Genomic DNA, 21,726 nt, shown 5'->3' with positions numbered 1-21,726 from the left:
GCACAGCAGTGTATACATAGTTGCAACAATTCACATAAAACAAAACAAAGACTGATATTCGGTTGGTTGAGCTGCGCAGACTGCACAGGTTGCGAGCTCGAGCTTGGTTGCTATGGTTACTAACAACAAGTTTGACAGGCATATCGGGGTTGGGGTTGGTTTGCTGGCAGCTTTGTCCCCCCCAGTTCAAAAAACGTATCTGCGCCCCTGCGCATGACATCAATGCGAGGGACGCTTCGGGCTGTGAAGGTTCTGAATCTTCTCAATGGAAGGACGCAGAGGTTAGGGAGCTGATTTCCATTTGGGGGGATGCAGCTATTCAAGCTAGATTGGATGGGTCATACCGCAACCGGGCGGTTTTACTTCCGTAAACACTGGCCATGCTCACTGCGTGTGACGTCGTCGTATCCTGCAATGCGCATGCGGAACACTTTTAGGTTGCTTTTCGTTCATACTGAGGATCACATACAAGTCGCATATATTTGTTAATGTGAACGACCTCACAAAAAAATCGGATTTCACAAAAAAATCGGAATTGAGCATTAAGCCTTGCAGTGTGAACGTAGCGTAAGTGTATAGTCAAGTCCAGTTTATTTGTATCGCGCTTTTAACAATAAACATTGTCGCAAAGCAGCTTTACAGAATTTGAATGACTTAAAACATGAGCTAATTTTATCCCTGATCTATCCCCAATGAGCAGCCTGTGGCGACATATATATATATATAGTATATGTATATAGTATAGTGTTGATTAGATGCATTAACAATTAAAGTGTTAAATGCAGCACTTATTCTTTATTCAGCAGTACATTCACTGGACCAATATGGGTGTGGTCACGTGACATCTGCTTTTCTGTTGAGGTGTGTGTGTTTTACTTCTTCCTCTTTAAGTGTGTAGTCATGCAGCAAGTGTTGGGTAACCTGAGGGAGCTGCCAAACTCCTGCAAGGCCAATGACATCGACCTCATCTTCCTCAAAGGCATCATGGAAAGCACTATTTTATGCTCTCTTGCCAAGGTACTACAGAATCAGTCTCCCTTCCCTCTCTCTCTCTCTCTCTCTCTCTCTCACTCACACAAACTTAATTATCTCATTAGTGTAACTTGTTGAAAAAGAGGCCTCTGTGTGTGGGGGGGTATACAGGTTCATGAGCGTTTAGAGGATATGAAGCTGGAGGCCGTACAGGACAATAACGTTGAACTCGTGAGTGAGATTCTAGGGGTAATTCGTGGGCTGACCGCGAGAGACGACAATGCTGCAGAGTTATCAAGAATTCTTCAACAGCCTCACTTCCAGGTATATAACTTCAGTATGATCTTTACCTTGCACTGTCTCATCTCATTGTCAACTCCTTTATTTCTGTGTCGTAGTCTCTCCTGGAGGCCCATGATATGGTGGCATCAAAATGCTATGAGGCTCCACCCCCCATCGAAGCAGCAGTCAACAGTGCACTCATACAAGCCAATGCTGTCAGAATGATCGGCATCCACAAGAAAGCGGGAGAACCTTTGGTTAGTGTGTGCGTGAGTGCTGTGTAATGGTATAGCAGAAGGAGTACAACCCCTGGCAAAAAGTATGGAATCACCAGTCTTGGATGAGCACTCATTCACACGTTTTATTCTGTAGAACAAACTCAGATCACAAACATGATACAATAATAAAGTCATTCCAAAGTGCACCTTCTTGGCCTTCAGAAACACTAAAAGAAATGAAGAAAAAGCATTGTGGAAGTCAGTAAATGTTACTTTTATAGACCAAGCACAGGGAAAAAATATGGAATCATGAAAAACAGACAAACAAAAGAACATTCAAAACACATCACTAGTACTTAGTTGCACCACCTCTGGCTTTTATAACGGCTTGCGGTCTCTTAGGGATGGACTTGATGAGTGACAAACAGTATTCTTCATCAATCTGGTGCCAACTCTCTGACTGCAGTTGCCAGATCAGCTTTGCAGGCCGGAGCCTTGTCATGGACCATTTTTTTCAATTTCCACCACAAGTTTTCTATTGGGTCGAGATCTGGACTATTTGCAGGCCATGACATTGACTGGATGTGTCTTTCACCAAGGAATGCTTTCACAGGTTTTGCTCTATGGCACGATGCATTGTCATCTTGGAAAATTATTTCATCATCCCCAAACATCTTTTCAATTGAAGGGATAAGAAAACCGTCCAAAATGTCAATGTAAACCTGTGCATTTATTGAAGAAGTAACCACAGCTGTCTCCCCAGTGCCTTTGCCTGACATGCAGCCCCATATCATCAAGGATTGTGGAAATTTGGATGTTTTCTTCAGGCAGTCCTCTTCATAAATCTCACTGGAACGGCACCAAACAAAAGTTCCAGCATCATCACCTTGTCCAATGCAGATTCGTGATTCATCACTGAAGATAACCTTCATCCAGTCATCCACAGCCCATGATTGCTTCTCCTTAGCCCATTGTAGTCTTGTTCTTTTCTGTTTAGGTGTCAGTGATGGTTTTCTTTTAGCTTTCCTAGATGAAAATCCCATTTCCTTCAGGCGATTTTTCACGGTTCGGTCACATACTTGTACATTGACTCCAGCTTCCTCCCATTTATGCTTCATTTGTTTTGTTGTACTTTTTCGGTTTTCAAGACATATGGCCTTAAGTTTTTTGTCTTGACGCTTTGATGTCTTCCTTGGTCTACCAGTACGCTTGGCTTTAAAAACCTTCCCATGCTGTTTGTACTTGGTCCATATCTTAGATACAGCTGACTGTGAACAGCCCACATCTTTGGCAACCATGCGTGAAGAGTTACCTTCTTTAAGAAGTTTGACAATCCTCTCTTTTGTTTCAAGAAACATCTCTTTTGTTGGAGCCATGATTCTTGCCAATCCACTTGGTCCAGCAGCCCTCCAAGGTGTGATAACTGCGCTGTTTCTAACTGCAGACTAACGAGCAGATCTAATCTGAGGCAGGTGTCAATTTAGGGAAAGGAAATTGACTGGGTGAGTCCTTATTTCCTACCTGAAAATTGAGTGATTCCATATTTTTTTCCTTAGAATTGAGTGATTCCATATTTTTTTCCCTGTGTTTGGTCTATAAAAGTAACATTTGCTGACTATCGCAATGTATTTTCTTCGTTTATTTTAGTGTTTCTGAAGGACAAGAAGTTGCACTTTGGAATGACTTTATTATTGTATCATGTTTGTGATCTGAGTTTGTTCTACAGAATAAAACGTCTGAATGAGTGCTCATCCAAGACTGGTGATTCCATACTTTTTGCCAGGGGTTGTATGTACTTCTGATGAACTGATCATTTGTGACAAAGGAATATCTGCTTTGGAGAAATAGTACTTGAGGTTTTCGTCTCAAGGTCCAGTACACAAAGCAGATTAATGCATGTGTGATTTTATAATAGGGAGTTACATTCCGGGTGGCGGAGGACAACCTGGTGATCACTCGGGTTCTGTACGGTGGGATGATTGACAGGCAGGGCCTGCTCCATGTAGGCGATATCATAAAGGAAGTGAATGGACAGGAAGTGGGCAAGAACCCCACAGAGCTACAGGAGATACTGAAGGACTGCAGTGGAGGAATCACACTGAAAATCCTGCCGAGCTACGCGGATTCGGCAACACCACCACAGGTATTGTTAATGCATGGACACCCTCGCACAACTACACGCCGCCAGTGAGAGCATTCCGTAGCTGGGGGTATCAGGGTTCTTTGTGGACTTTTTTTCTGAAAAGCAATGTTCTTAACACTTCATATTCATCTAATGCATTTCTAACAAAACCTGATCTCTTTTTTTTAGTTTTGTTGCGTATTTGTGTGTGTGTGTGGTTTATCCTTCTAATTGGCCTGAACAACCTGTGGTCTCGCCCAGTCTGTGCTGTTTGCACTGCAGAATTTACACACACACACTTTACAATGCTAAGCTGTTACTTTCTGTAGTTTTTAGTTCATGAAAATACAGCAGGTAGAATACTGCAGATCAGGGAATCGTATTTAAACAGTGATTATAATACACAGGCACTAGGATAGGAGATATATGTATGATTTGTAGTGGAGCAGATCTGAATGCATGGTTTTTGACCACCAGTACAGGATATGTGATAAATGCTTGCATACACAAGCTGAATTAAGTTCTCTCATTATCTGTATCTGTGTGCTAGGTTTATGTAAAGCCACATTTTGACTACAATCCAGCCAGTGACGGTCTGATTCCGTGCAGAGAGGCTGGGCTCGCCTTCAAGAGGGGTGACATTCTTCAAATAGTCAACAGAGAGGACCTGAACTGGTGGCAGGTACAATTTCACTGCTTTGGGAAGAATCTACAGTTGACTTGCATTCATCTGGATTTGTTTATTTGAAATTTGGATGGTAACAGTTTCATTGGATGGCTGTGTTGTTTTTACAGGCATGTCATAAAGTGGGAGGGGCCACAGGGTTAATTCCCAGTCAGTTTCTGGAGGAGAAAAGGAAAGCTTTTTTCCCAAAGGACGTGAATACAACAGGTACATTCAGATAAGAACAACCAATTTTGTTAGTTGATCCATCACATCAACACTGAAAGGTGATTATGTGTGTGTGTGTGTGTGTGTGTGTGTGTGTGTTATATAAAATCCACCTTTCACATAGTTGATGGATCAACTATGTGCGTATAGCAGGAAAAAAGAAAATCACAGGCATCCAGTGTCAGTTTTCAGCCTTGTCTCTTGCATACAGAGATTTCTCCAGATTCTCTGGATCTTTTAATGATATTATGGACCATAGATGATGTGATCCACAAATTCTTTGCAGTTTTACAAAGGAACGTTATTCTTAAATTGTTGCACTGTTTGCCCACACAGTCTTTCACAGAGCAGTGAACCCCGCCCCATCTTTACTTCTGAGAGACTCCGCCTCTCTGGGAGGGTCTTTTTATACCTAATCATCTTACTGACCTGTTGCCAAGTAATCAAATTAGTTCCTTGAACATTGCACAACATTTCCAGTCTTTTGTTGCCCCTGTCCCAACTTTTTTGAAAAGTGTTACTGGCATTAAATTTATATTGAGCATATATTTTTCAAAAAACAATAAAATTTCTCAGGTTGATATTGATATGTTGTCTTTGTACTATTTTCAGTGAAATATAGACATTCCGTGATTTGCAGTTTACACAGCGTCCCAAATTTTTTAAATTGTCATTCATCAATCTTTTAGTAAGGTTGTTTGTAAATATTTGTGTACGTCAAACCAAACTAAATTTTTCTACAAGATTTACAAAACTTTAGGAAAGATTAATTTTCTTTATATTGTTTCTGGAGGAGAAAAGGAAAGCTTTTTTTCCAAAGCACGTGGATACAACAGGTACATTCAGATAGGAACAACCAATTTTGTTAGTTGATCCATCACATCAACACTGAAAGGTGATTGTGTGTGTGTGTGTGTGTGTGTGTGTATTATATAAAATCACCTTTCCAGCATAGATGTGATGGATCAACTATGTGCGTATAGCAGGAAAAAAGAAAAAGAACAACTTGCAATAGCCTGGTTGTACAAGTGTGCACACCCTTTTATCATGGGTCATGTGACCTGTGCACAGAATGATCTAGTCTCCTTCAAGTTCATGTCCAAAAGTAACTGTCATACACCTATCATCAATGAAGTGATTCTGATTGACCCAAAGTAAAGATCAGCTGTTTCTGTAGGATTTTCTTGACATCCTTTTGCTTTTCTTTCTGACTGATCTCATTATGGAAAGTTATTGAGCAAAATAATTTCTAAAACATTATATGTACCATGGGCAGCACGGTGGTGTAGTGGTTAGCGCTGTCGCCTCACAGCAAGAAGGTCCTGGGTTCGAGCCCCGGGGCCGGCGAGGGCCTTTCTGTGCGGAGTTTGCATGTTCTCCCCGTATCCGCGTGGGTTTCCTCCGGGTGCTCCGGTTTCCCCCACAGTCCAAAGACATGCAGGTTAGGTTAACTGGTGACTCTAAATTGTCCATAGGTGTGTATGAATGGTTGAGAGGAGAAAACCTCTATAATAATCTAATAGAAGACAACTGGAAACCACTACTACAAATTTTGATGGCTGAAGCCGTCAGCGCGGACCTGCCATCAGGCAGAACACTAAAGAAGAGGATATGTACCATAGAGCACTGTGAAGGCCATCATCAACAAGTGGAGAAAATAGGGAACCACAGTGACCAAGAACAGGAGGTTGAATGATCCACGGTGCAATTGATCAAAGTTTAACTCTCGCAGTACCAAATAAACTTTTCTGTATAAAGGTAAATTGCGCTCAGCCAAGGCATAATAGATAGTCTCTTAAACTAAGCATCATATCTGAGAGCAAATAAATGATTGACAGATAAACTGTCAGCAAAAAAAGCTTTTACAATGTCTTGCAAAAGTATTCATCCCCCTTGGTGTTTGCCAAATCACGATATGCTAAGTTGGTAGACTCTTACCACAAAACACTGAATGCTGTGTTTATAAGCAAAAGGTGCTTTAATAAAGTACTAGGTAAGGGGTGTAGATACTAATGCAGCTAATATTTGTGTACACTAATATTTGTGTACGCCAAACCAAACTAAATTTTTCTACAAGATTTACAAAACTTTAAGAAAGATTAATTTTCTTTATATTGTTAATTGGATGTTGATCATCTGCAAAGTGCATTCCCAGTAAAGCTCCTTTACATTTAGTGACTACCACAAAACCTCAGAAAAGTTAAAGTGTACAGACAGCTGAACAGTCAAGATAGAGGCTGAAAAATAGAAGCGGAAATGATTGATTCATGTCTATGCCAATAGAAATATTTTATAATGTGTAATATTAATAAGTTACTGCTAAACCAGTTAAGGCGTTTGTGTACGGCTCTGCACAGACAGACTATTCTCTGTTTCTACAGTGCCATTTCTTTTGTCATAATGTAATGATTAGTTTTGTTTGTCTTAATATAGTGGGTTTTTTAGTATGGTTGCTTTATTAATTTTTTTATATTCTTTAATTAATACCAGTAATACAAAATGACTGGTTTTCACAAAATGTTCTCAATGGTGCACTTAGCCCCAGACCTAGTGAACTAGCATGAGGATGGCGTCTTGCTAAATGCTGTAAACGTCATAAAGTTAAAAAAGGAATTTCAACTCTAGAATTTTCTAGAGGTAAAAGTGCAGTAGTACATGCAAATTATATGATTTGAAGTTGATTGAGATTTACATAAGTTAGTCTTGTTATGCATAAATGTATACACGCTCAGGAGCACATGCAAGATATGAACATTTTCAGAACTTGTGGATTTTCATGAATACCAAATCTCTTGTGTAAATGCTTAGAAGAATGATTTGCGGATATTGGTGATTGACAGTTTATTGCTTGTGTTGGGAGGACACACCGAGATATCTGAAGTGTAACTTAAAATAGCGAATTGGCTAACTCAGAGTACAGCGTTAATATATTACATGGTATATTGTAGTCACATAACTCACAACAATAATTCATAATTTTGTAAATAGTCTTTGTACCATTGTCAGGAAAAGATTTTAGAGCTTTGAGTCATAAGACAGAGATCCCTTTTGTGAGCTAGCTGATATCTATCATTTTAATCAAAGTACAGCATTATTAATTGAAGACCCACCTCTTCAGGCTGCACCTCTCCCCTGCTTCCCTGCCCACTGTGTAACTGTGTTCCGGTCTAGACCAACCCAGGCTGTGTACGGTCTCACCTGGGGTTAGCTCTTTTGAGTTCTCTAGTTAGTTATACTTTATATGGTTGGTTTGTTTCCTTGGCTGTTTGAGTATTAGTATTTCAACAGTATATTACACTAGGTATTGTTGTCACTTGTTCACTTGGCACTAGAACTTTCTTGTCTAGAAGTTCAGCACTTTGTGTACTTTTGCACTCATTGTACATCGCTCTGGATAAGAGCATCTGCTAAATGCCATGTAATGTAATCAAAATGATAAGTATAAATAGCTAATGTAAATGTACCAGCTGAAAATATAATATACATAATAGAGTATATAATAACTCCTCGCTGAGGGTCTGTAAGGCTACGGGCTCACTACAGCTTGCAATGATTTGCGATGGGTTATCGACATGGCATTTGGTGGTGATGCTTCCCGAAGCTTTGGGAAGTATTCCCAAACCCATTTATGAGTATTCGCCGTTTAGTTTGTCAACAAGAACATTGCCACAAAATTTCAATGCATGCACTGAAAATTTTTGCAATGTTTTTGGCCACTCACAAGGCAGAGATGCACAAAAAAACAACTCATGAAGCTCAGAGATCATTCATTGTGCATTGTAGGATTGGTGGCAATGCTACCAATTTTTCATCGCCAAATATTCGCAAACCCATCATGAGCTGGAGTGTGACCAGGGCCTTAGAAGAGTTTTCAGCAGAATGAGACCTGGCTTTGCTACAGAACTTTCCAGAACATCAGGCCCATGTTGGAAAGTGCATGTGCATTCATGAAGCTCATGTCCAAACCCTCATCACCTCATCAACCACCCCCTTTTATTTATTAAATAACTCCTGTAAAACACATTTATTGTAAAGGAAAATACTGGGGGGAGAGCTCAGTCAAATAAACTTGTAAAAATTACAGAACACTATTCCTAAAAATAATTTGTGAAGATGTAACTTATAATACAAGTTTGGGTCCTTTCCCATTCAATTACACTGGAATGGGTGCTGTTAAAAATGGTACTGCAGCCAGCCACTAGAGGGCTGTGGGTTCATTCTGAGTCCCTGTTATGACATCCACTGATATGTACAATAATTTTTGTGCATGTGTGGACCTTCATGCCCTGTCCCTCTTTCCCTTTTACTGCTAGGGATCTTGTGTGGAACAGCGAACGGTAAAATGAAGAAAACAATGATGTACGTCACTTCAAAGAATGCAGGCAAGTCACGCAGTGCTCTATTCTGTGGCCAACACTGACATCCATCTGTTTAATCTGGGTGTGACCTGAATGTGCTATATTTATTGGCAATGGATGGAATGTAGAATTTGACCATCACGAGCTGCAGATCTATGAGGAGGTAGCATGCATGCCACCATTCCAGAGGAGAACACTGGTTCTGATCGGAGCTCAGGGAGTGGGCCGCCGCAGCCTGAAAAACCGTCTGTTGATGCTGCATCCTGATCGTTATGGAACAACAGTACCATGTGAGTACTGACACTAAAATTGCTATCCAATCAAAAGATGTGGATAGTCCAGTTAATAACTCATTAAAGGGTACAATTAACTGAATAAACTTTTGAATCAAATTGCCTTCAGAGTTGGAATCTTTGTGTCACTTGGATAATGTAGCCCAAGTATAGTTTAACACTTTTTCATGTTTGGTACAGTTAGGTCCATAAATATTTGGACAGAGACAACATTTTTCTAATTTTGGTTCTGTACATTACCACAATGAATTCTGAACAAAACAATTCAGATGCAGTTGAAGTTCAGACTTTCAGCTTTAATTCAGTGGGTTGAACAAAATGATTGCAGAAAAATGTGAGGAACTAAAGCATTTTTTAAACACAATCCCTTCATTTCAGGGGCTCAAAAGTAATTGGACAAATTAAATAATTGTAAATAAAATGTTCATTTCTAATACTTGGTTGAAAACCCTTTGTTGGCAATGACTGCCTGAAGTTTTGAACTCATGGACATCACCAGACGCTGTGTTTCCTCCTTTTTAATGCTCTGCCAGGCCTTTACTGCAGCGGTTTTCAGTTGCTGTTTGTTTGTGGGCCTTTCTGTCTGAAGTTTAGTCTTTAACAAGTGAAATGCTGCTCAATTGGGTTGAGATCAGGTGACTGACTTCGCCATTCAAGAATATTCCACTTCTTTGCTTTAATAAACTCCTGGGTTGCTTTGGCTTTATGTTTTGGGTCATTGTCCATCTGTATTATGAAACGCCGACCAATCAGTTTGGCTGGATTTGAGCACGCAGTATGTCTCTGAATACCTCAGAATTCATCCGGCTGCTTCTGTCCTGTGTCACATCATCAATAAACACTAGTGACCCAGTGCCACTGGCAGCCATGCATGCCCAAGCCATCACACTGCCTCCGCCGTGTTTTACGGATGATGTGGTATGCTTTGGATCATGAGCTGTACCACGCCTTCACCATACTTTTTTCTTTCCATCATTCTGGTAGAGGTTGATCTTGGTTTCATCTGTCCAAAGAATGTTCTTCCAGAACTGTGCTGGCTTTTTTAGATGTTTTTTAGCAAAGTCCAATCTAGCCTTTTTATTCTTGAGGCTTATGAGTGGCTTGCACCGTGCAGTGAACCCTCTGTATTTACTTTCATGCAGTCTTCTCTTTATGGTAGATTTGGATATTGATACGCCTACCTCCTGGAGAGTGTTGTTCACTTGGTTGGCTGTTATGAAGGGGTTTCTCTTCACCATGGAAATTATTCTGCGATCATCCACTACTGTTGTCTTCTGTAGGTGTCCAGGTCTTTTTGCATTGATGAGTTCACCAGTGCTTTCTTTCTTTCTTTCTTTCTTTCTTTCTTTCTTTCTTTCTTTCTTTCTTTCTTTCTTTCTTTCTCAGGATGTACCAAACTGTAGATTTTGCCACTCCTAATATTGTAGCAATTTCTCGAATGGGTTTTTTCTGTTTTTGCAGCTTAAGGATGGCTTGTTTCACCTGCATGGAGAGCTCCTTTGACCGCATGTTTTCTTCACAGCAAAATCTTCCAAATGCAAGCACCACACCTCAAATCAACTCCAGGCCTTTTATCTGCTTAATTGAGAATGACATAACGAAGGAATTACCCACACCTGCTCATGAAATAGCCTTTGAGTCAATTGTCCAATTACTTTTGGTCCCTTAAAAAACAGGGTGGCACATGTTAAGGAGCTGAAACTCCTAAACCCTTCATCCAATTTTAATGTGGATACCCTCAAATGAAAGCTGAAAGTCTGGACTTTATGTCCATGTCCATTATATAACTATAACCTGAATATGTTTCAGTAAACAGGTAAAAAAAAACCAAAATTTGTGTAATTGTCCAAATATATATGGACCTAACTGTATATCATACTTTTGATAAAAAAAAAGTCTGATTTTCTACTTAGTGTTGTACAAGTCTATATCAGGGTTTCCGCAGGGTCTTAAAAAGCCTTAAAAGCATTGAATTTAAGAATTTGGAAATAATACCTTAAAAAGCCTTGAAAAAGCCTTGAATTTAAATGTGTAGGTCTTAAAATCTGTGCACAGTATTCTGTATAGAATTTCTCATTATTTTTTAATATCTTAACCGCCATTATTTTGGTAAATAATGTACCGGCGGCCTAAGTAAGTAAATAAGTGGTGGAACTGGAGCTGTGGGCGGAACCATGCTATCGCACGCACACCCCGAGGGCAAAATTCTTCGAACACACATCCCTGAACTTGTTTGGCGCGCGGTAAAAGGAAAGTCTGGAGAATTAAGTCTAAAAGTATAACCGAAAAGTCTATAGCCTACATATAGGCCTATCTGTGGAAAAATGGGCAAATGTAAGTTTAACGAGGCATGGAGGCATCATATTTCATTTCGTGAGTGGGTAAAACCTGTCGATGGCAATGTATTCGAGGCGTTTTGCTGTGTGTGTAAAGGGCGTTTAAACTCTGCACAATGGGCGTGAAGGCGCTAGAATCGCACGCGAAATCATCAAAACACATAGCATGTATGAAAGAGAAACAGCGAACGCCTTCCATCGCCAGTGTTTTTCGGCCAGCCAAAGCGGCAGTCAACGTTAGCCAACTACCTAGCATGGCTAATGCCAGCCAGCCCGTTGCTAGTGTAGTCCCTCATGTAACGACTGCAAGAGTAGATCTGAGTAGATGCAGACAGGCTGGCTGAGGAGGCCGAGGCAAAGGCAGGGAGCAAGATAGCTGATTTGATAGCCAGGTCCAACCTCCTGCGAAGAGGCCACAAAGAGAAGTTGGCAGAACTGCCCGTCCTTGAAGAGTCAATTGCTGCCAAGAGTGCAGCACTAAGGAGTTGACTGTCTGTTTGTGTATAGTGATCTTGTTTGAGAGAGTGAAGTAATGCTTATGAAATGTGTCATTAATAAAACGTGGTCTGCTGAACGTTACGTGATTTTGTATTGTGGTGGTGTACGGTGAGTACTCAGTACTGTGATGCAATAAGGTTACACTATTCATCATCCTTTGCACATTTTCACATTTGTTTGAGAAACAAGTAAACACAACTTTGAGATGTTTCTTTGCCGGTGAAATCGGCTGCGAAATTAGGTCTTGAATTTGTGTATAAATGGTCTTAAAAAGCCTTGAAAAAACCTTGAATTTCACTTGAAGAAACCTGTAGGAACCCTGCTATATGTGTACAGGAAGGTATTTGTGAGATTCTTTTTATCAGTCATTAGTACAAGATTTCCATATCTTTCATGTGATAACTGAAATAATAACTGAATGAGATTTCACTATTTTAGACTCCTTGTGATAGTAATGTCAGTAAATGCCTCGTCTTACACGTGCATACATTTTTGGATGTAACAGACATGTAAATGGAGATTTTCAACATTTGGCAAAGTTAAAGTGAATATATAAACTGTTCATTCAGCATCTGTGGAAGGAAAACACAAATGCATGTAAGAGCTTGTCCAGTCGGCCATTTCTCTGGACATGGACAGCATGTTTCACACAGTGAATGCTTCCTTACCTCCTTTTCTGTCACTCAGTCACATCTCGAAGACCTCGAGAAGACGAGCACATTGGTCAGACTTACCACTTTGTGACTCGGATGGACATGGAGATGGACATTAAATTGGGATGTTTCTTGGAGCACGGCGAGTATGATGGCAACCTGTATGGCACCAAGATAAGTTCTATTCATGAGGTGGTGAACACAGGACGCACCTGCATCCTGGACATCAACCCTCAGGTCCATAACCTGAAGCTATTAATTTCATTTTCATTCATGTAAATCTCTGAAAGTATCTCATTTTGAATTTTTTTGTTTGTTTTAGACACATTTTACCTCATATACTCTTAATTATGTATCCTCGTGAAGGTGATTTAAACCTAGTCTTGGAAATATTCGTCAGATCTCCACTGAAAAATCTTTTTGAATCTGTTTGGAATAAATTTAATATTGCATGCGCAGCTGAAATTTACATCACAATCTCCATTTACAAAATCTGCACAGGGCTGTACATTTGAGTAACTCAAATATGATTTTTTAAAGAATAGGTTTTTATTTGAATGTTTTGTGCTCCCCCCCCCCCCCCCCCCCCCACACACACACGTATATATTTGTCTTACTATCATTGTGAGGGTCTTCTATTAACATAATTAATGCAGCGGATTCAATGTTTACACTGAAATGTATCCCTAACTTTAGCATCAGTAGCCAGAGGGAAACCAACTGGATTTTTAAATAAAATATGTTTTTGTTTGCAAAAAATAAAAAATAAGTACAACCCCAAATCAGGAAAAGTTGAGATGTTATGGAAACTACAAATTAAAAAAGAAAGCAGTGATTTCTAAATGTACTTTGACATGTATTTCATTGCAGACAGACACATTCCTGTGTTTCAGACCTGCAACACATTCCAAAAAAAGTTGGGACAGGGAAATTTAGGGCGAGTAATGAGGTAAAATACTTAAATAATGATGGGATTTGAAACAGGTTATGACAACAGGTGACTGTAATCATGATTTGGTACAAAATCAGTATCCAGGAAAGGCCGAGTCTTTGAGGAGAAAAGACGGGCCGAGGATCTCCAGTTTATCAACAAATACATGAGAAAATAATTGAAATGCTTAAAAACAATGTTCCTCAAAGAAAGATAGGAAGGGATTTGGATATTTCACCCTCTATGGTGCATTAAAATGATTCAAGGAATCTGGAGGAATTTTGGTGCATAAAGAGCAAAGGGCTCAAGCCAAAGCAGAACAGCCATGATCTTCAGTCCCTCAGATGCACTGCATCAAGAATCGTCCTCTATAGCTGAATTAATCAGAATTACTACTGATAACGGACTTGTATAGCACCATTTCTGTGAGTTCAGTAGTGCTGGAATCATCCTTTCTTACAGCTAAATTATGAAGGGCACAGCTCAGCATGGCCAAGTTGAAGGCATACAAAGTTGCCACTGGTAGCCACTATACTACTCGTGCTCAGATATTCACACCTATGGGAAATTTAAAGTCGCCAGTTAACTGCATGTCTTTGGACTGTGGGGAAACCAGAGCACCTAGAGGAAACGCATGCAGACATGAGGAGAACATGCAAACTCCGCACAGAAAGGCCCCCGTCGGCTGCTGTGCTTGAAGCCAGAACCTTTTTGCTGTGAGGCGACAGTGCTAACCACTACACCACCGTGCCGCCTTTGGCAAACCTTTGTTGAGCTCTACAATATGGAGTTACATCCACAAACACCAGTTAAAACTTTACTGTGCAAAAAGGAAGCCTTATGTTAACTGTGTCCAGAAACACCATCGACTTCTCTGGGCTCGGAGGCATCTGGGATGGACCATCACACAGTGGAAACGTGCATTGTGGTCAGACCAATCAGTATTCCAGGCCTTTTTTTTTAGAAGAAGAAATGGGGACTGTGTGCTCCGGACCAAAGAGGAAAAGGACCATTCAACATCAAAACACCAAATAATGTGCTGTTGTATTGTTTTGAGTGCAATACAGGTCAAAGATTATTTACAAATCATTGTTTTCAGTTTAAATTTCAATTTCAGCACACGGTCCCAACTTTTTCTGATTTGGGGTTGTAAATAAATACATACATACATACATACATACATACATACATACATTTTCTTCTTTTATACCTGAACTAGCAAAACATGACTTGGAATACCTTCTTGTGTGTTTATACACATAGCAAAACCTATCATGGTGACCATATGACTTAGTATTTTGCTATGAAATACCATACTAGTGCATCTCAAACAATTAGAATATTGTGAAAAAGTTCTCTTTTTTCATAATTTAATTCAAAAAGGTCAACCTTCATATATTCTATATTCATTACACATAAAGTGAAGTATTTCAAGGCTTTTTTTGTTTTAATTTTGATAATTATGACTTAAAGCTCATGAATATCAGAAATCCAGTATATCAGATTATTAGAATATTTCCGAAGATCAATCAAAAAAGGATTTACAATACAGAAATGTCCAACTTATGACAAGTGTGTTCATTTATACACTCCGTATTTGGTTGGGGCTCCTTTACCACAAATTACTGCATCAATGGGTCATGGCATGGAGGTGATCAGCCTGTGGCACTGCTGAGGTGTTACTGAAGCCCAGGCTGCTCTGATTGCAGCCTTCAGCTCGTCTGTATTTTTGGGTCGGGTGTTTCTCATCTTCCTCTTGACAATAGCCCATAGATTCTCTATGGGGTTCAGGTCAGGCAAGTTGGCTGGCCAATCAAGCACAGTAATATCAGTCAGCAAATCATTTGGTAGTAGTTTTGGCACTGTGGGCAGGTGCTAAGTCCTGCTGGAAAAGGAAATTGGCATCTCCATAAAGCTTGTCAGCAGATGGAACATGAAGTGCTCTAAAATCTCCTGGTAGATGCTGCGTTGACCCAAATCATCATAAACTGCAACAACTTCACGCTGGACTTCAAACTCCTTGGATTCTGTGCCTCTCCACTCTTCCTCCAGACTCAAGAACCTTGATTTCCAAATGAAATGCAAAATTTATTTTCATCTGAAAAGAGGTCTTTGGACCACCGAGCAACAGTCCAGTTCTTTCTCTCCTTAACCCAGGTAAGACACTTCTGACAATGTCTCTGGCTCAGGAGGGGTTTGATATTAAGAATGTGACCATTGTAGCCCCTTTCCTGAAGATGTCTGTGTGTGGTGGCTCTTGATGCACTGACACCAGCCTCAGTCCGCTCCTTGTGAAGCTCTCCCAAGTTCTTGAATCAACTTTTCTTGACAATCCTCTCAAGGCTGCGCTCATCCCTGTTGCTTGTGAACCTTTTCCAGGCAGCCTTTTCAACATTAACCTTTTGTGGCCTTTTGGAGGGTGTCGATCATCTTCTGGACAACTGTCAAGTCAGCATTCTTCCCCATGATTGTGGTTGTGTGTACTGAACTAGACCGAGAGATACATGGGATTTATACTGTTTTACTCAAAATCAAATACTCTAATATTTTTATTTTTTTTGCTCTGTAGGCCATAAATATTAAAACTGAAATAGAAAAATGCTTGAAACATTTTGTATAATGATGCTAGAATACGTTAAGTTTTCGCTTTCTTAAATAACTGATGGAAAATATTGAACTTTTTCATGATATTCTAATTTTTTAGATATGCACTAGTACTTGATGACCCTTGCTTTAATCTTAGTAAGTAAGCAAGTGTATTATTATTCTAATTAAACACAAGGCTGAGGACTGGATGAAATACAGTTTCTCCTGAATCAGGGTGCTACACATAACACTTAAAAATATCCAAAAATATACAGCAGACAAACATTAAATAAAAATTACAGTCCCAATTCCAAAAAAGTTGGGACGTTGTGTAAAATGTAAGTAAAAAACAGAATTTGATGAGATTGAAATGATGTTGGAATTGAGAATTTTTTTTTAAATATACGCTCATGTTAACTTTGATGTCAGCAACACGTCTCAGAAAAGTTGGGACAGGGGCGTGTTTACCACTGTGTTGCATCACCTCTACTTTTAACAACACTCTGTAAACATTTGAGAACTGAGGAGACCAACTGCTGTAGTTTTGAAAGAGAAATGTCCCATTTTTGCTTGATATACAGTTTCATTTTTTCAACAGTTTGGGGTCTCCTTTGTCGTATTTTGTGCTTCATAATGCACCAAATGTTTTCAATAAGAGACAGGTCTGGACTGCAGCAGGCCAGTTTAGCACCTGGACTCTCTTACTACAGAGCCATGCAGTTGTAATATGTGCAGAAAGCGGTTTGGCATTGTCTTGCTGAAAGAAGGAAGGCCTTCCCTGAACAAGATGTTATCTGGATGGCAGCATGTTGCTCTGAAACATGTATATATCAGTCAGCATTAATGATGCCTTCCAAGATGTACAAGCTACCCATGTCATGTGCACTAATGCCCCCTCATACCATCACAGATGCTGAATGCTTTTGAGCTGTGCACTGATGACAAACCGGATGGTCCCTCCTCTCTTTAGCCTGGAGGACGTGGTGTCCATGATTTCTAAAAAGAATTTCTACTTTTGATTCGTCAGACCTCGGGACAGTTTTCCACTTCGCCTCAGTCCATCGTAAAAGAGCTCGGACCCAGAGAAGGGGGCGGGGTTTCTGGATATTGTTTATATCTGGTTTTAACTTGCATTTGTGGATGCAGTAATGAAGTGTTCTCACAGACGATGGTTTTCTGAAGTGTTCCTGAGCCCATACAGTGATTTCCACTACAGACACGTGTCTGCTTTTAATGCAGTGTCTCCTGAGGGCCTGAAGATCACAGGCATCCAATGTCAGTTTTCAGCCTTGTCTCTTGCATACAGAGATTTCTCCAGATTCTCTGAATCTTTTAATGATATTATGGACCATAGATGCTGTGATCCCCAAATTCTGTGCAGTTTTACATTGAGGAACGTTATTCTTAAATTGCTGCACTGTTTGCCCACGCAGTCTTTCACAGAGTGGTGAACCCCTCCTCATCTTTACTTCTGAGAGACTCCGCCTCTCTGGGATGCTCTTTTTTGTACCCAATCATCTTATTGACCTGTTCCCAATTTAAAAAAAAAAATTTAAGCATTACACAACTTTTCCAGTCTTTTGTTGCCCCTTTCCCAACTTTTTTGAAATATGTTGCTGGCACTAAATTCAGAATCAGCATATATATCTCATCTCATCTCATTGTCTCTAGCCGCTTTATCCTGTTCTACAGGGTCGCAGGCGAGCTGGAGCCTATCCCAGCTGACTACGGGCAAAAGGCGGGGTACACCCTGGACAAGTCGCCAGGTCATCAGAGGGCTGACACATAGACACAGACAACCATTCACACTCACATTCACACCTACGCTCAATTTAGAGTCACCAGTTAACCTAACCTGCATGTCTTTGGACTGTGGGGGAAACCGGAGCACCCGGAGGAAACCCACACGGACACGGGGAGAACATGCAAACTCCGCACAGAAAGGCCCTCGCCGGCCACGGGGCTCGAACCCGGACCTTCTTGCTGTGAGGCAACAGCTCTAACCACTACACCACTGTGCCGCCCACAAAGTACAAATTGTAAATAAAAACGGAATGCAATGATGTGGAAGTTTCAAATTCCATATTTTATTCAGAATAGAACATAGATGACATATCAAATGTTTAAACTGAGAAAATGTATCATTTAAAGAGAAAAATTAGGTGATTTTAAATTTCATGACAACAACACATCTCAAAAAAGTTGGGACAAGGCCATGTTTCCCACTGTGAGACATCCCCTTTTCTCTTTACAACAGTCTGTAAACGTCTGGGGACTGAGGAGACAAGTTGCTCAAGTTTAGCGATAGGAATGTTAACCCATTCTTGTCTAATGTAGGATTCTAGTTGCTCAACTGTCTTGGGTCTTTTTTGTCGTATCTTCCGTTTTATGATGCGCCAAATGTTTTCTATGGGTGAAAGATCTGGACTGCAGGCTGGCCAGTTCAGTACCCGGACCCTTCTTCTACACAGCCATGATGCTGTAATTGATGCAGTATGTGGTTTGGCATTGTCATGTTGGAAAATGCAAGGTCTTCCCTGAAAGAGACGTCGTCTGGGTGGGAGCATATGTTGCTCTAGAACCTGGATATACCTTTCAGCATTGATGGTGTCTTTCCAGATGTGTAAGCTGCCCATGCCACACGCACTAATGCAACCCCATACCATCAGAGATGCAGGCTTCTGAACTGAGCGCTGATAACAACTCGGGTCGTCCTTCTCCTCTTTAGTCCGAATGACACGGCGTCCCTGATTTCCATAAAGAACTTCAAATTTTGATTCGTCTGACCACAGAACAGTTTTCCACTTTGCCACAGTCCATTTTAAATGAGCCTTGGCCCAGAGAAGACGTCTGCGCTTCTGGATCATGTTTAGATACGGCTTCTTCTTTGAACTATAGAGTTTTAGCTGGCAACGGCGGATGGCACGGTGAATTGTGTTCACAGATAATGTTCTCTGGAAATATTCCTGAGCCCATTTTGTGATTTCCAATACAGAAGCATGCCTGTATGTGATGCAGTGCCGTCTAAGGGCCCGAAGATCACGGGCACCCAGTATGGTTTTCCGGCCTTGACCCTTACGCACAGAGATTCTTCCAGATTCTTTGAATCTTTTGATGATATTATGCACTGTAGATGATGATATGTTCAAACTCTTTGCAATTTTACACTGTCGAACTCCTTTCTGATATTGCTCCACTATTTGTCGGTGCAGAATTAGGGGGATTGGTGATCCTCTTCCCATCTTTACTTCTGAGAGCCGCTGCCACTCCAAGATGCTCTTTTTATACCCAGTCATGTTAATGACCTATTGCCAATTGACCTAATGAGTTGCAATTTGGTCCTCCAGCTGTTCCTTTTTTGTACCTTTAACTTTTCCAGCCTCTTATTGCCCCTGTCCCAACTTTTTTGAGATGTGTTGCTGTCATGAAATTTCAAATGAGCCAATATTCGGCATGAAATTTCAAAATGTCTCACTTTCGACATTTGATATGTTGTCTATGTTCTATTGTGAATACAATATCAGTTTTTGAGATTTGTAAATTATTGCATTCCGATTTAATTTACAATTTGTACTTTGTCCCAACTTTTTTGGAATCGGGGTTGTATTACCGGTATATTTGACATGTGCAGGTTTCAAATTTTGTCTTATAAAATCTTTTATTCAAATAAGGAATCACTTATCCCAGCTTTTTATTGAAGAGTTGGTATGTGGACACATTGTTATTAATCATTAGCATATTAGCACAAAGCACATTTACAGGATCGGTGCAAGGATGAGGAACCTGTTGTGGTTGTGTGTGGAGAGTGCATGGACAGATAAGCATCAGACATTTCAGTAACTCTATAACTAACAGGTTCACTAGTTATCTACAATTTGTAAGAAAGAGTTATATTCTTAATTATGGCAGACATCTGAGACAAGCATGCAAACATACAGATGGGCAAAGATAGACACACAAAGAAGCGACTAACTTGCTGAAATATTTTTGCAACAAATCTCAGAGTTATGGCAACCCAACAGAAAATCAGTCACCTTGTTAAACACTTTTTTTCATCAATCTTGAAACAAACATACTTTTAGATAAAGAATCTAGAGAGTAACAAACTCCTAAAAGCAAAAAGTTATGTCAGTTGAATAGACTGAGCAGCGCACCACCTCTGAGGTTCGAACTGATCCCACTCAGTAGTTTAGGTCCTTTTAGGGTTAAATGGGTATCTAATGTACGAACTATGCTTTTGACCTGAGTAAAAAGGTTGTGTGCCACAAATAACACCTATTATATTATGGATATAATAATTGCATATTAATAATGTAATACTTTTATACCAATTTCCTATATGTGGTTTCAGGGCTCTTTTTATGTGCAAAGTTCCCCTGCGTAATTAACTATGAAACAGCAGCCTACAAACATTACAATTCCAGATTTATGAATTTATATCTGAACTTGTATATTATTACCAAAAACAAGACTTGGCAAGTTTTGCAAAATAGCCTCCAAATATAAACAAATACTGCTCAACAACAGCAGACTGAGATTGGAGTTCCTTCTTATGAATTTACATTTATCGATCTTATTACCTCGCCCGTGACGGACGGAGTCCACCAGGGGGCGAGGTATTGTTTTTGGTCGGGTTTCTTTGTTTCTTTGCTTTTTTTTTTTGTTAATGATGTTATGGGAAAACAGCTGGACCAATCTTCATGAAACTTTCAGGATAGATGGGCATTGGTCTCAAATAGAACCTCCAAAATTTTGGGGGTCAGCCGGTCAGGGTCAAGGTTTTTGTGGCTGCTGCCTCATATAGAGGCAGTAGCCACTATGTCATTGTGCTGTAAGAATGTAAGAGTGTAACAATCGCAGTACGGTGTGTTCTGATTGGCTGAGAGCAGCAGAGAATCAGAATCAGAACCATGCTAAGTATGTTCACACACAAGGTCAAGGTCACCAAAAAGGTCAAAATAATTTTTTTTGTGATATCTTCCTTCATATTCATCCTAAGTGCTATCGGGCGAAGTTTGTTTTGCCTAGCAACACTTGTTTACATTTGTTTTTAATAATTTTATGGAATTTGTATGGATTTATCCTAGTTGTAACCAGATGAGCTGATTACTGACATGGAGGGGATCCACATCTACTCCATTCAGACTCTCCACTGGTGTCCCACAAGGCTCAGTTCTTTATACTCGATCTCTTGGTGAGGTCATAACCTCACATGGATTGTCATACCCTTGCTATGCGGATGACACCAAACTTGTCCCCTTGTTTCCTTACTCAGATACTTGTGTTTCTGCTTGAATCACAGCATGTCCGGCAGACATCTGATCATGGATGACAGCTCATCAGCTGTCATTTAATCCCAGAAACCTGAACTGCTATTCACCCCAAGTGATTCATCCCCATGTCAGGATCTTGTGATCTACTGGACAATTCTTAAATTTCATCTGTTACTGCATACAACCTTGGGGTAACCATGGACAATCAACTGTGCTTCTGCTCTCATATTGCTAATCTGAAGCACTCATGCCAATTTTTTTCTTTACAGCCACTCAGATGCTTGTTCAGTCCATTGTTATCTTGTGTCTGGA

The 21,726-nt window shown here is 40.2% G+C and overlaps 1 protein-coding gene across 4 annotated transcripts in view; it reads left to right on the top strand.

The window, feature by feature from the left end:
- Positions 1–21,726, top strand: part of pals2b (protein associated with LIN7 2, MAGUK p55 family member b) — a 114,069-nt gene that overhangs the window by 30,672 nt on the left and 61,671 nt on the right. For 3 of the 4 annotated variants that reach the window (XM_060905015.1, XM_060905011.1, XM_060905012.1), the window contains exons 2-10: positions 892–1,017; positions 1,144–1,296; positions 1,371–1,511; positions 3,388–3,615; positions 4,145–4,276; positions 4,390–4,486; positions 8,800–8,868; positions 8,973–9,134; positions 12,659–12,861. In XM_060905015.1, the coding sequence (XP_060760998.1) occupies positions 892–1,017; positions 1,144–1,296; positions 1,371–1,511; positions 3,388–3,615; positions 4,145–4,276; positions 4,390–4,486; positions 8,800–8,868; positions 8,973–9,134; positions 12,659–12,861 (1,311 nt within the window). The remainder of the gene's footprint in view (positions 1–891; positions 1,018–1,143; positions 1,297–1,370; positions 1,512–3,387; positions 3,616–4,144; positions 4,277–4,389; positions 4,487–8,799; positions 8,869–8,972; positions 9,135–12,658; positions 12,862–21,726) is intronic. The other variant, XM_060905013.1, reaches the window with a different exon arrangement.

This window comes from Neoarius graeffei, chromosome 22 (genome assembly GCF_027579695.1).
Source record: "Neoarius graeffei isolate fNeoGra1 chromosome 22, fNeoGra1.pri, whole genome shotgun sequence".
Classification (NCBI taxonomy): Eukaryota; Metazoa; Chordata; class Actinopteri; order Siluriformes; family Ariidae; genus Neoarius; species Neoarius graeffei.
Note: the sequence above shows the minus strand (reverse complement) of the source record. Positions and strands in the feature narration are given on the sequence as shown.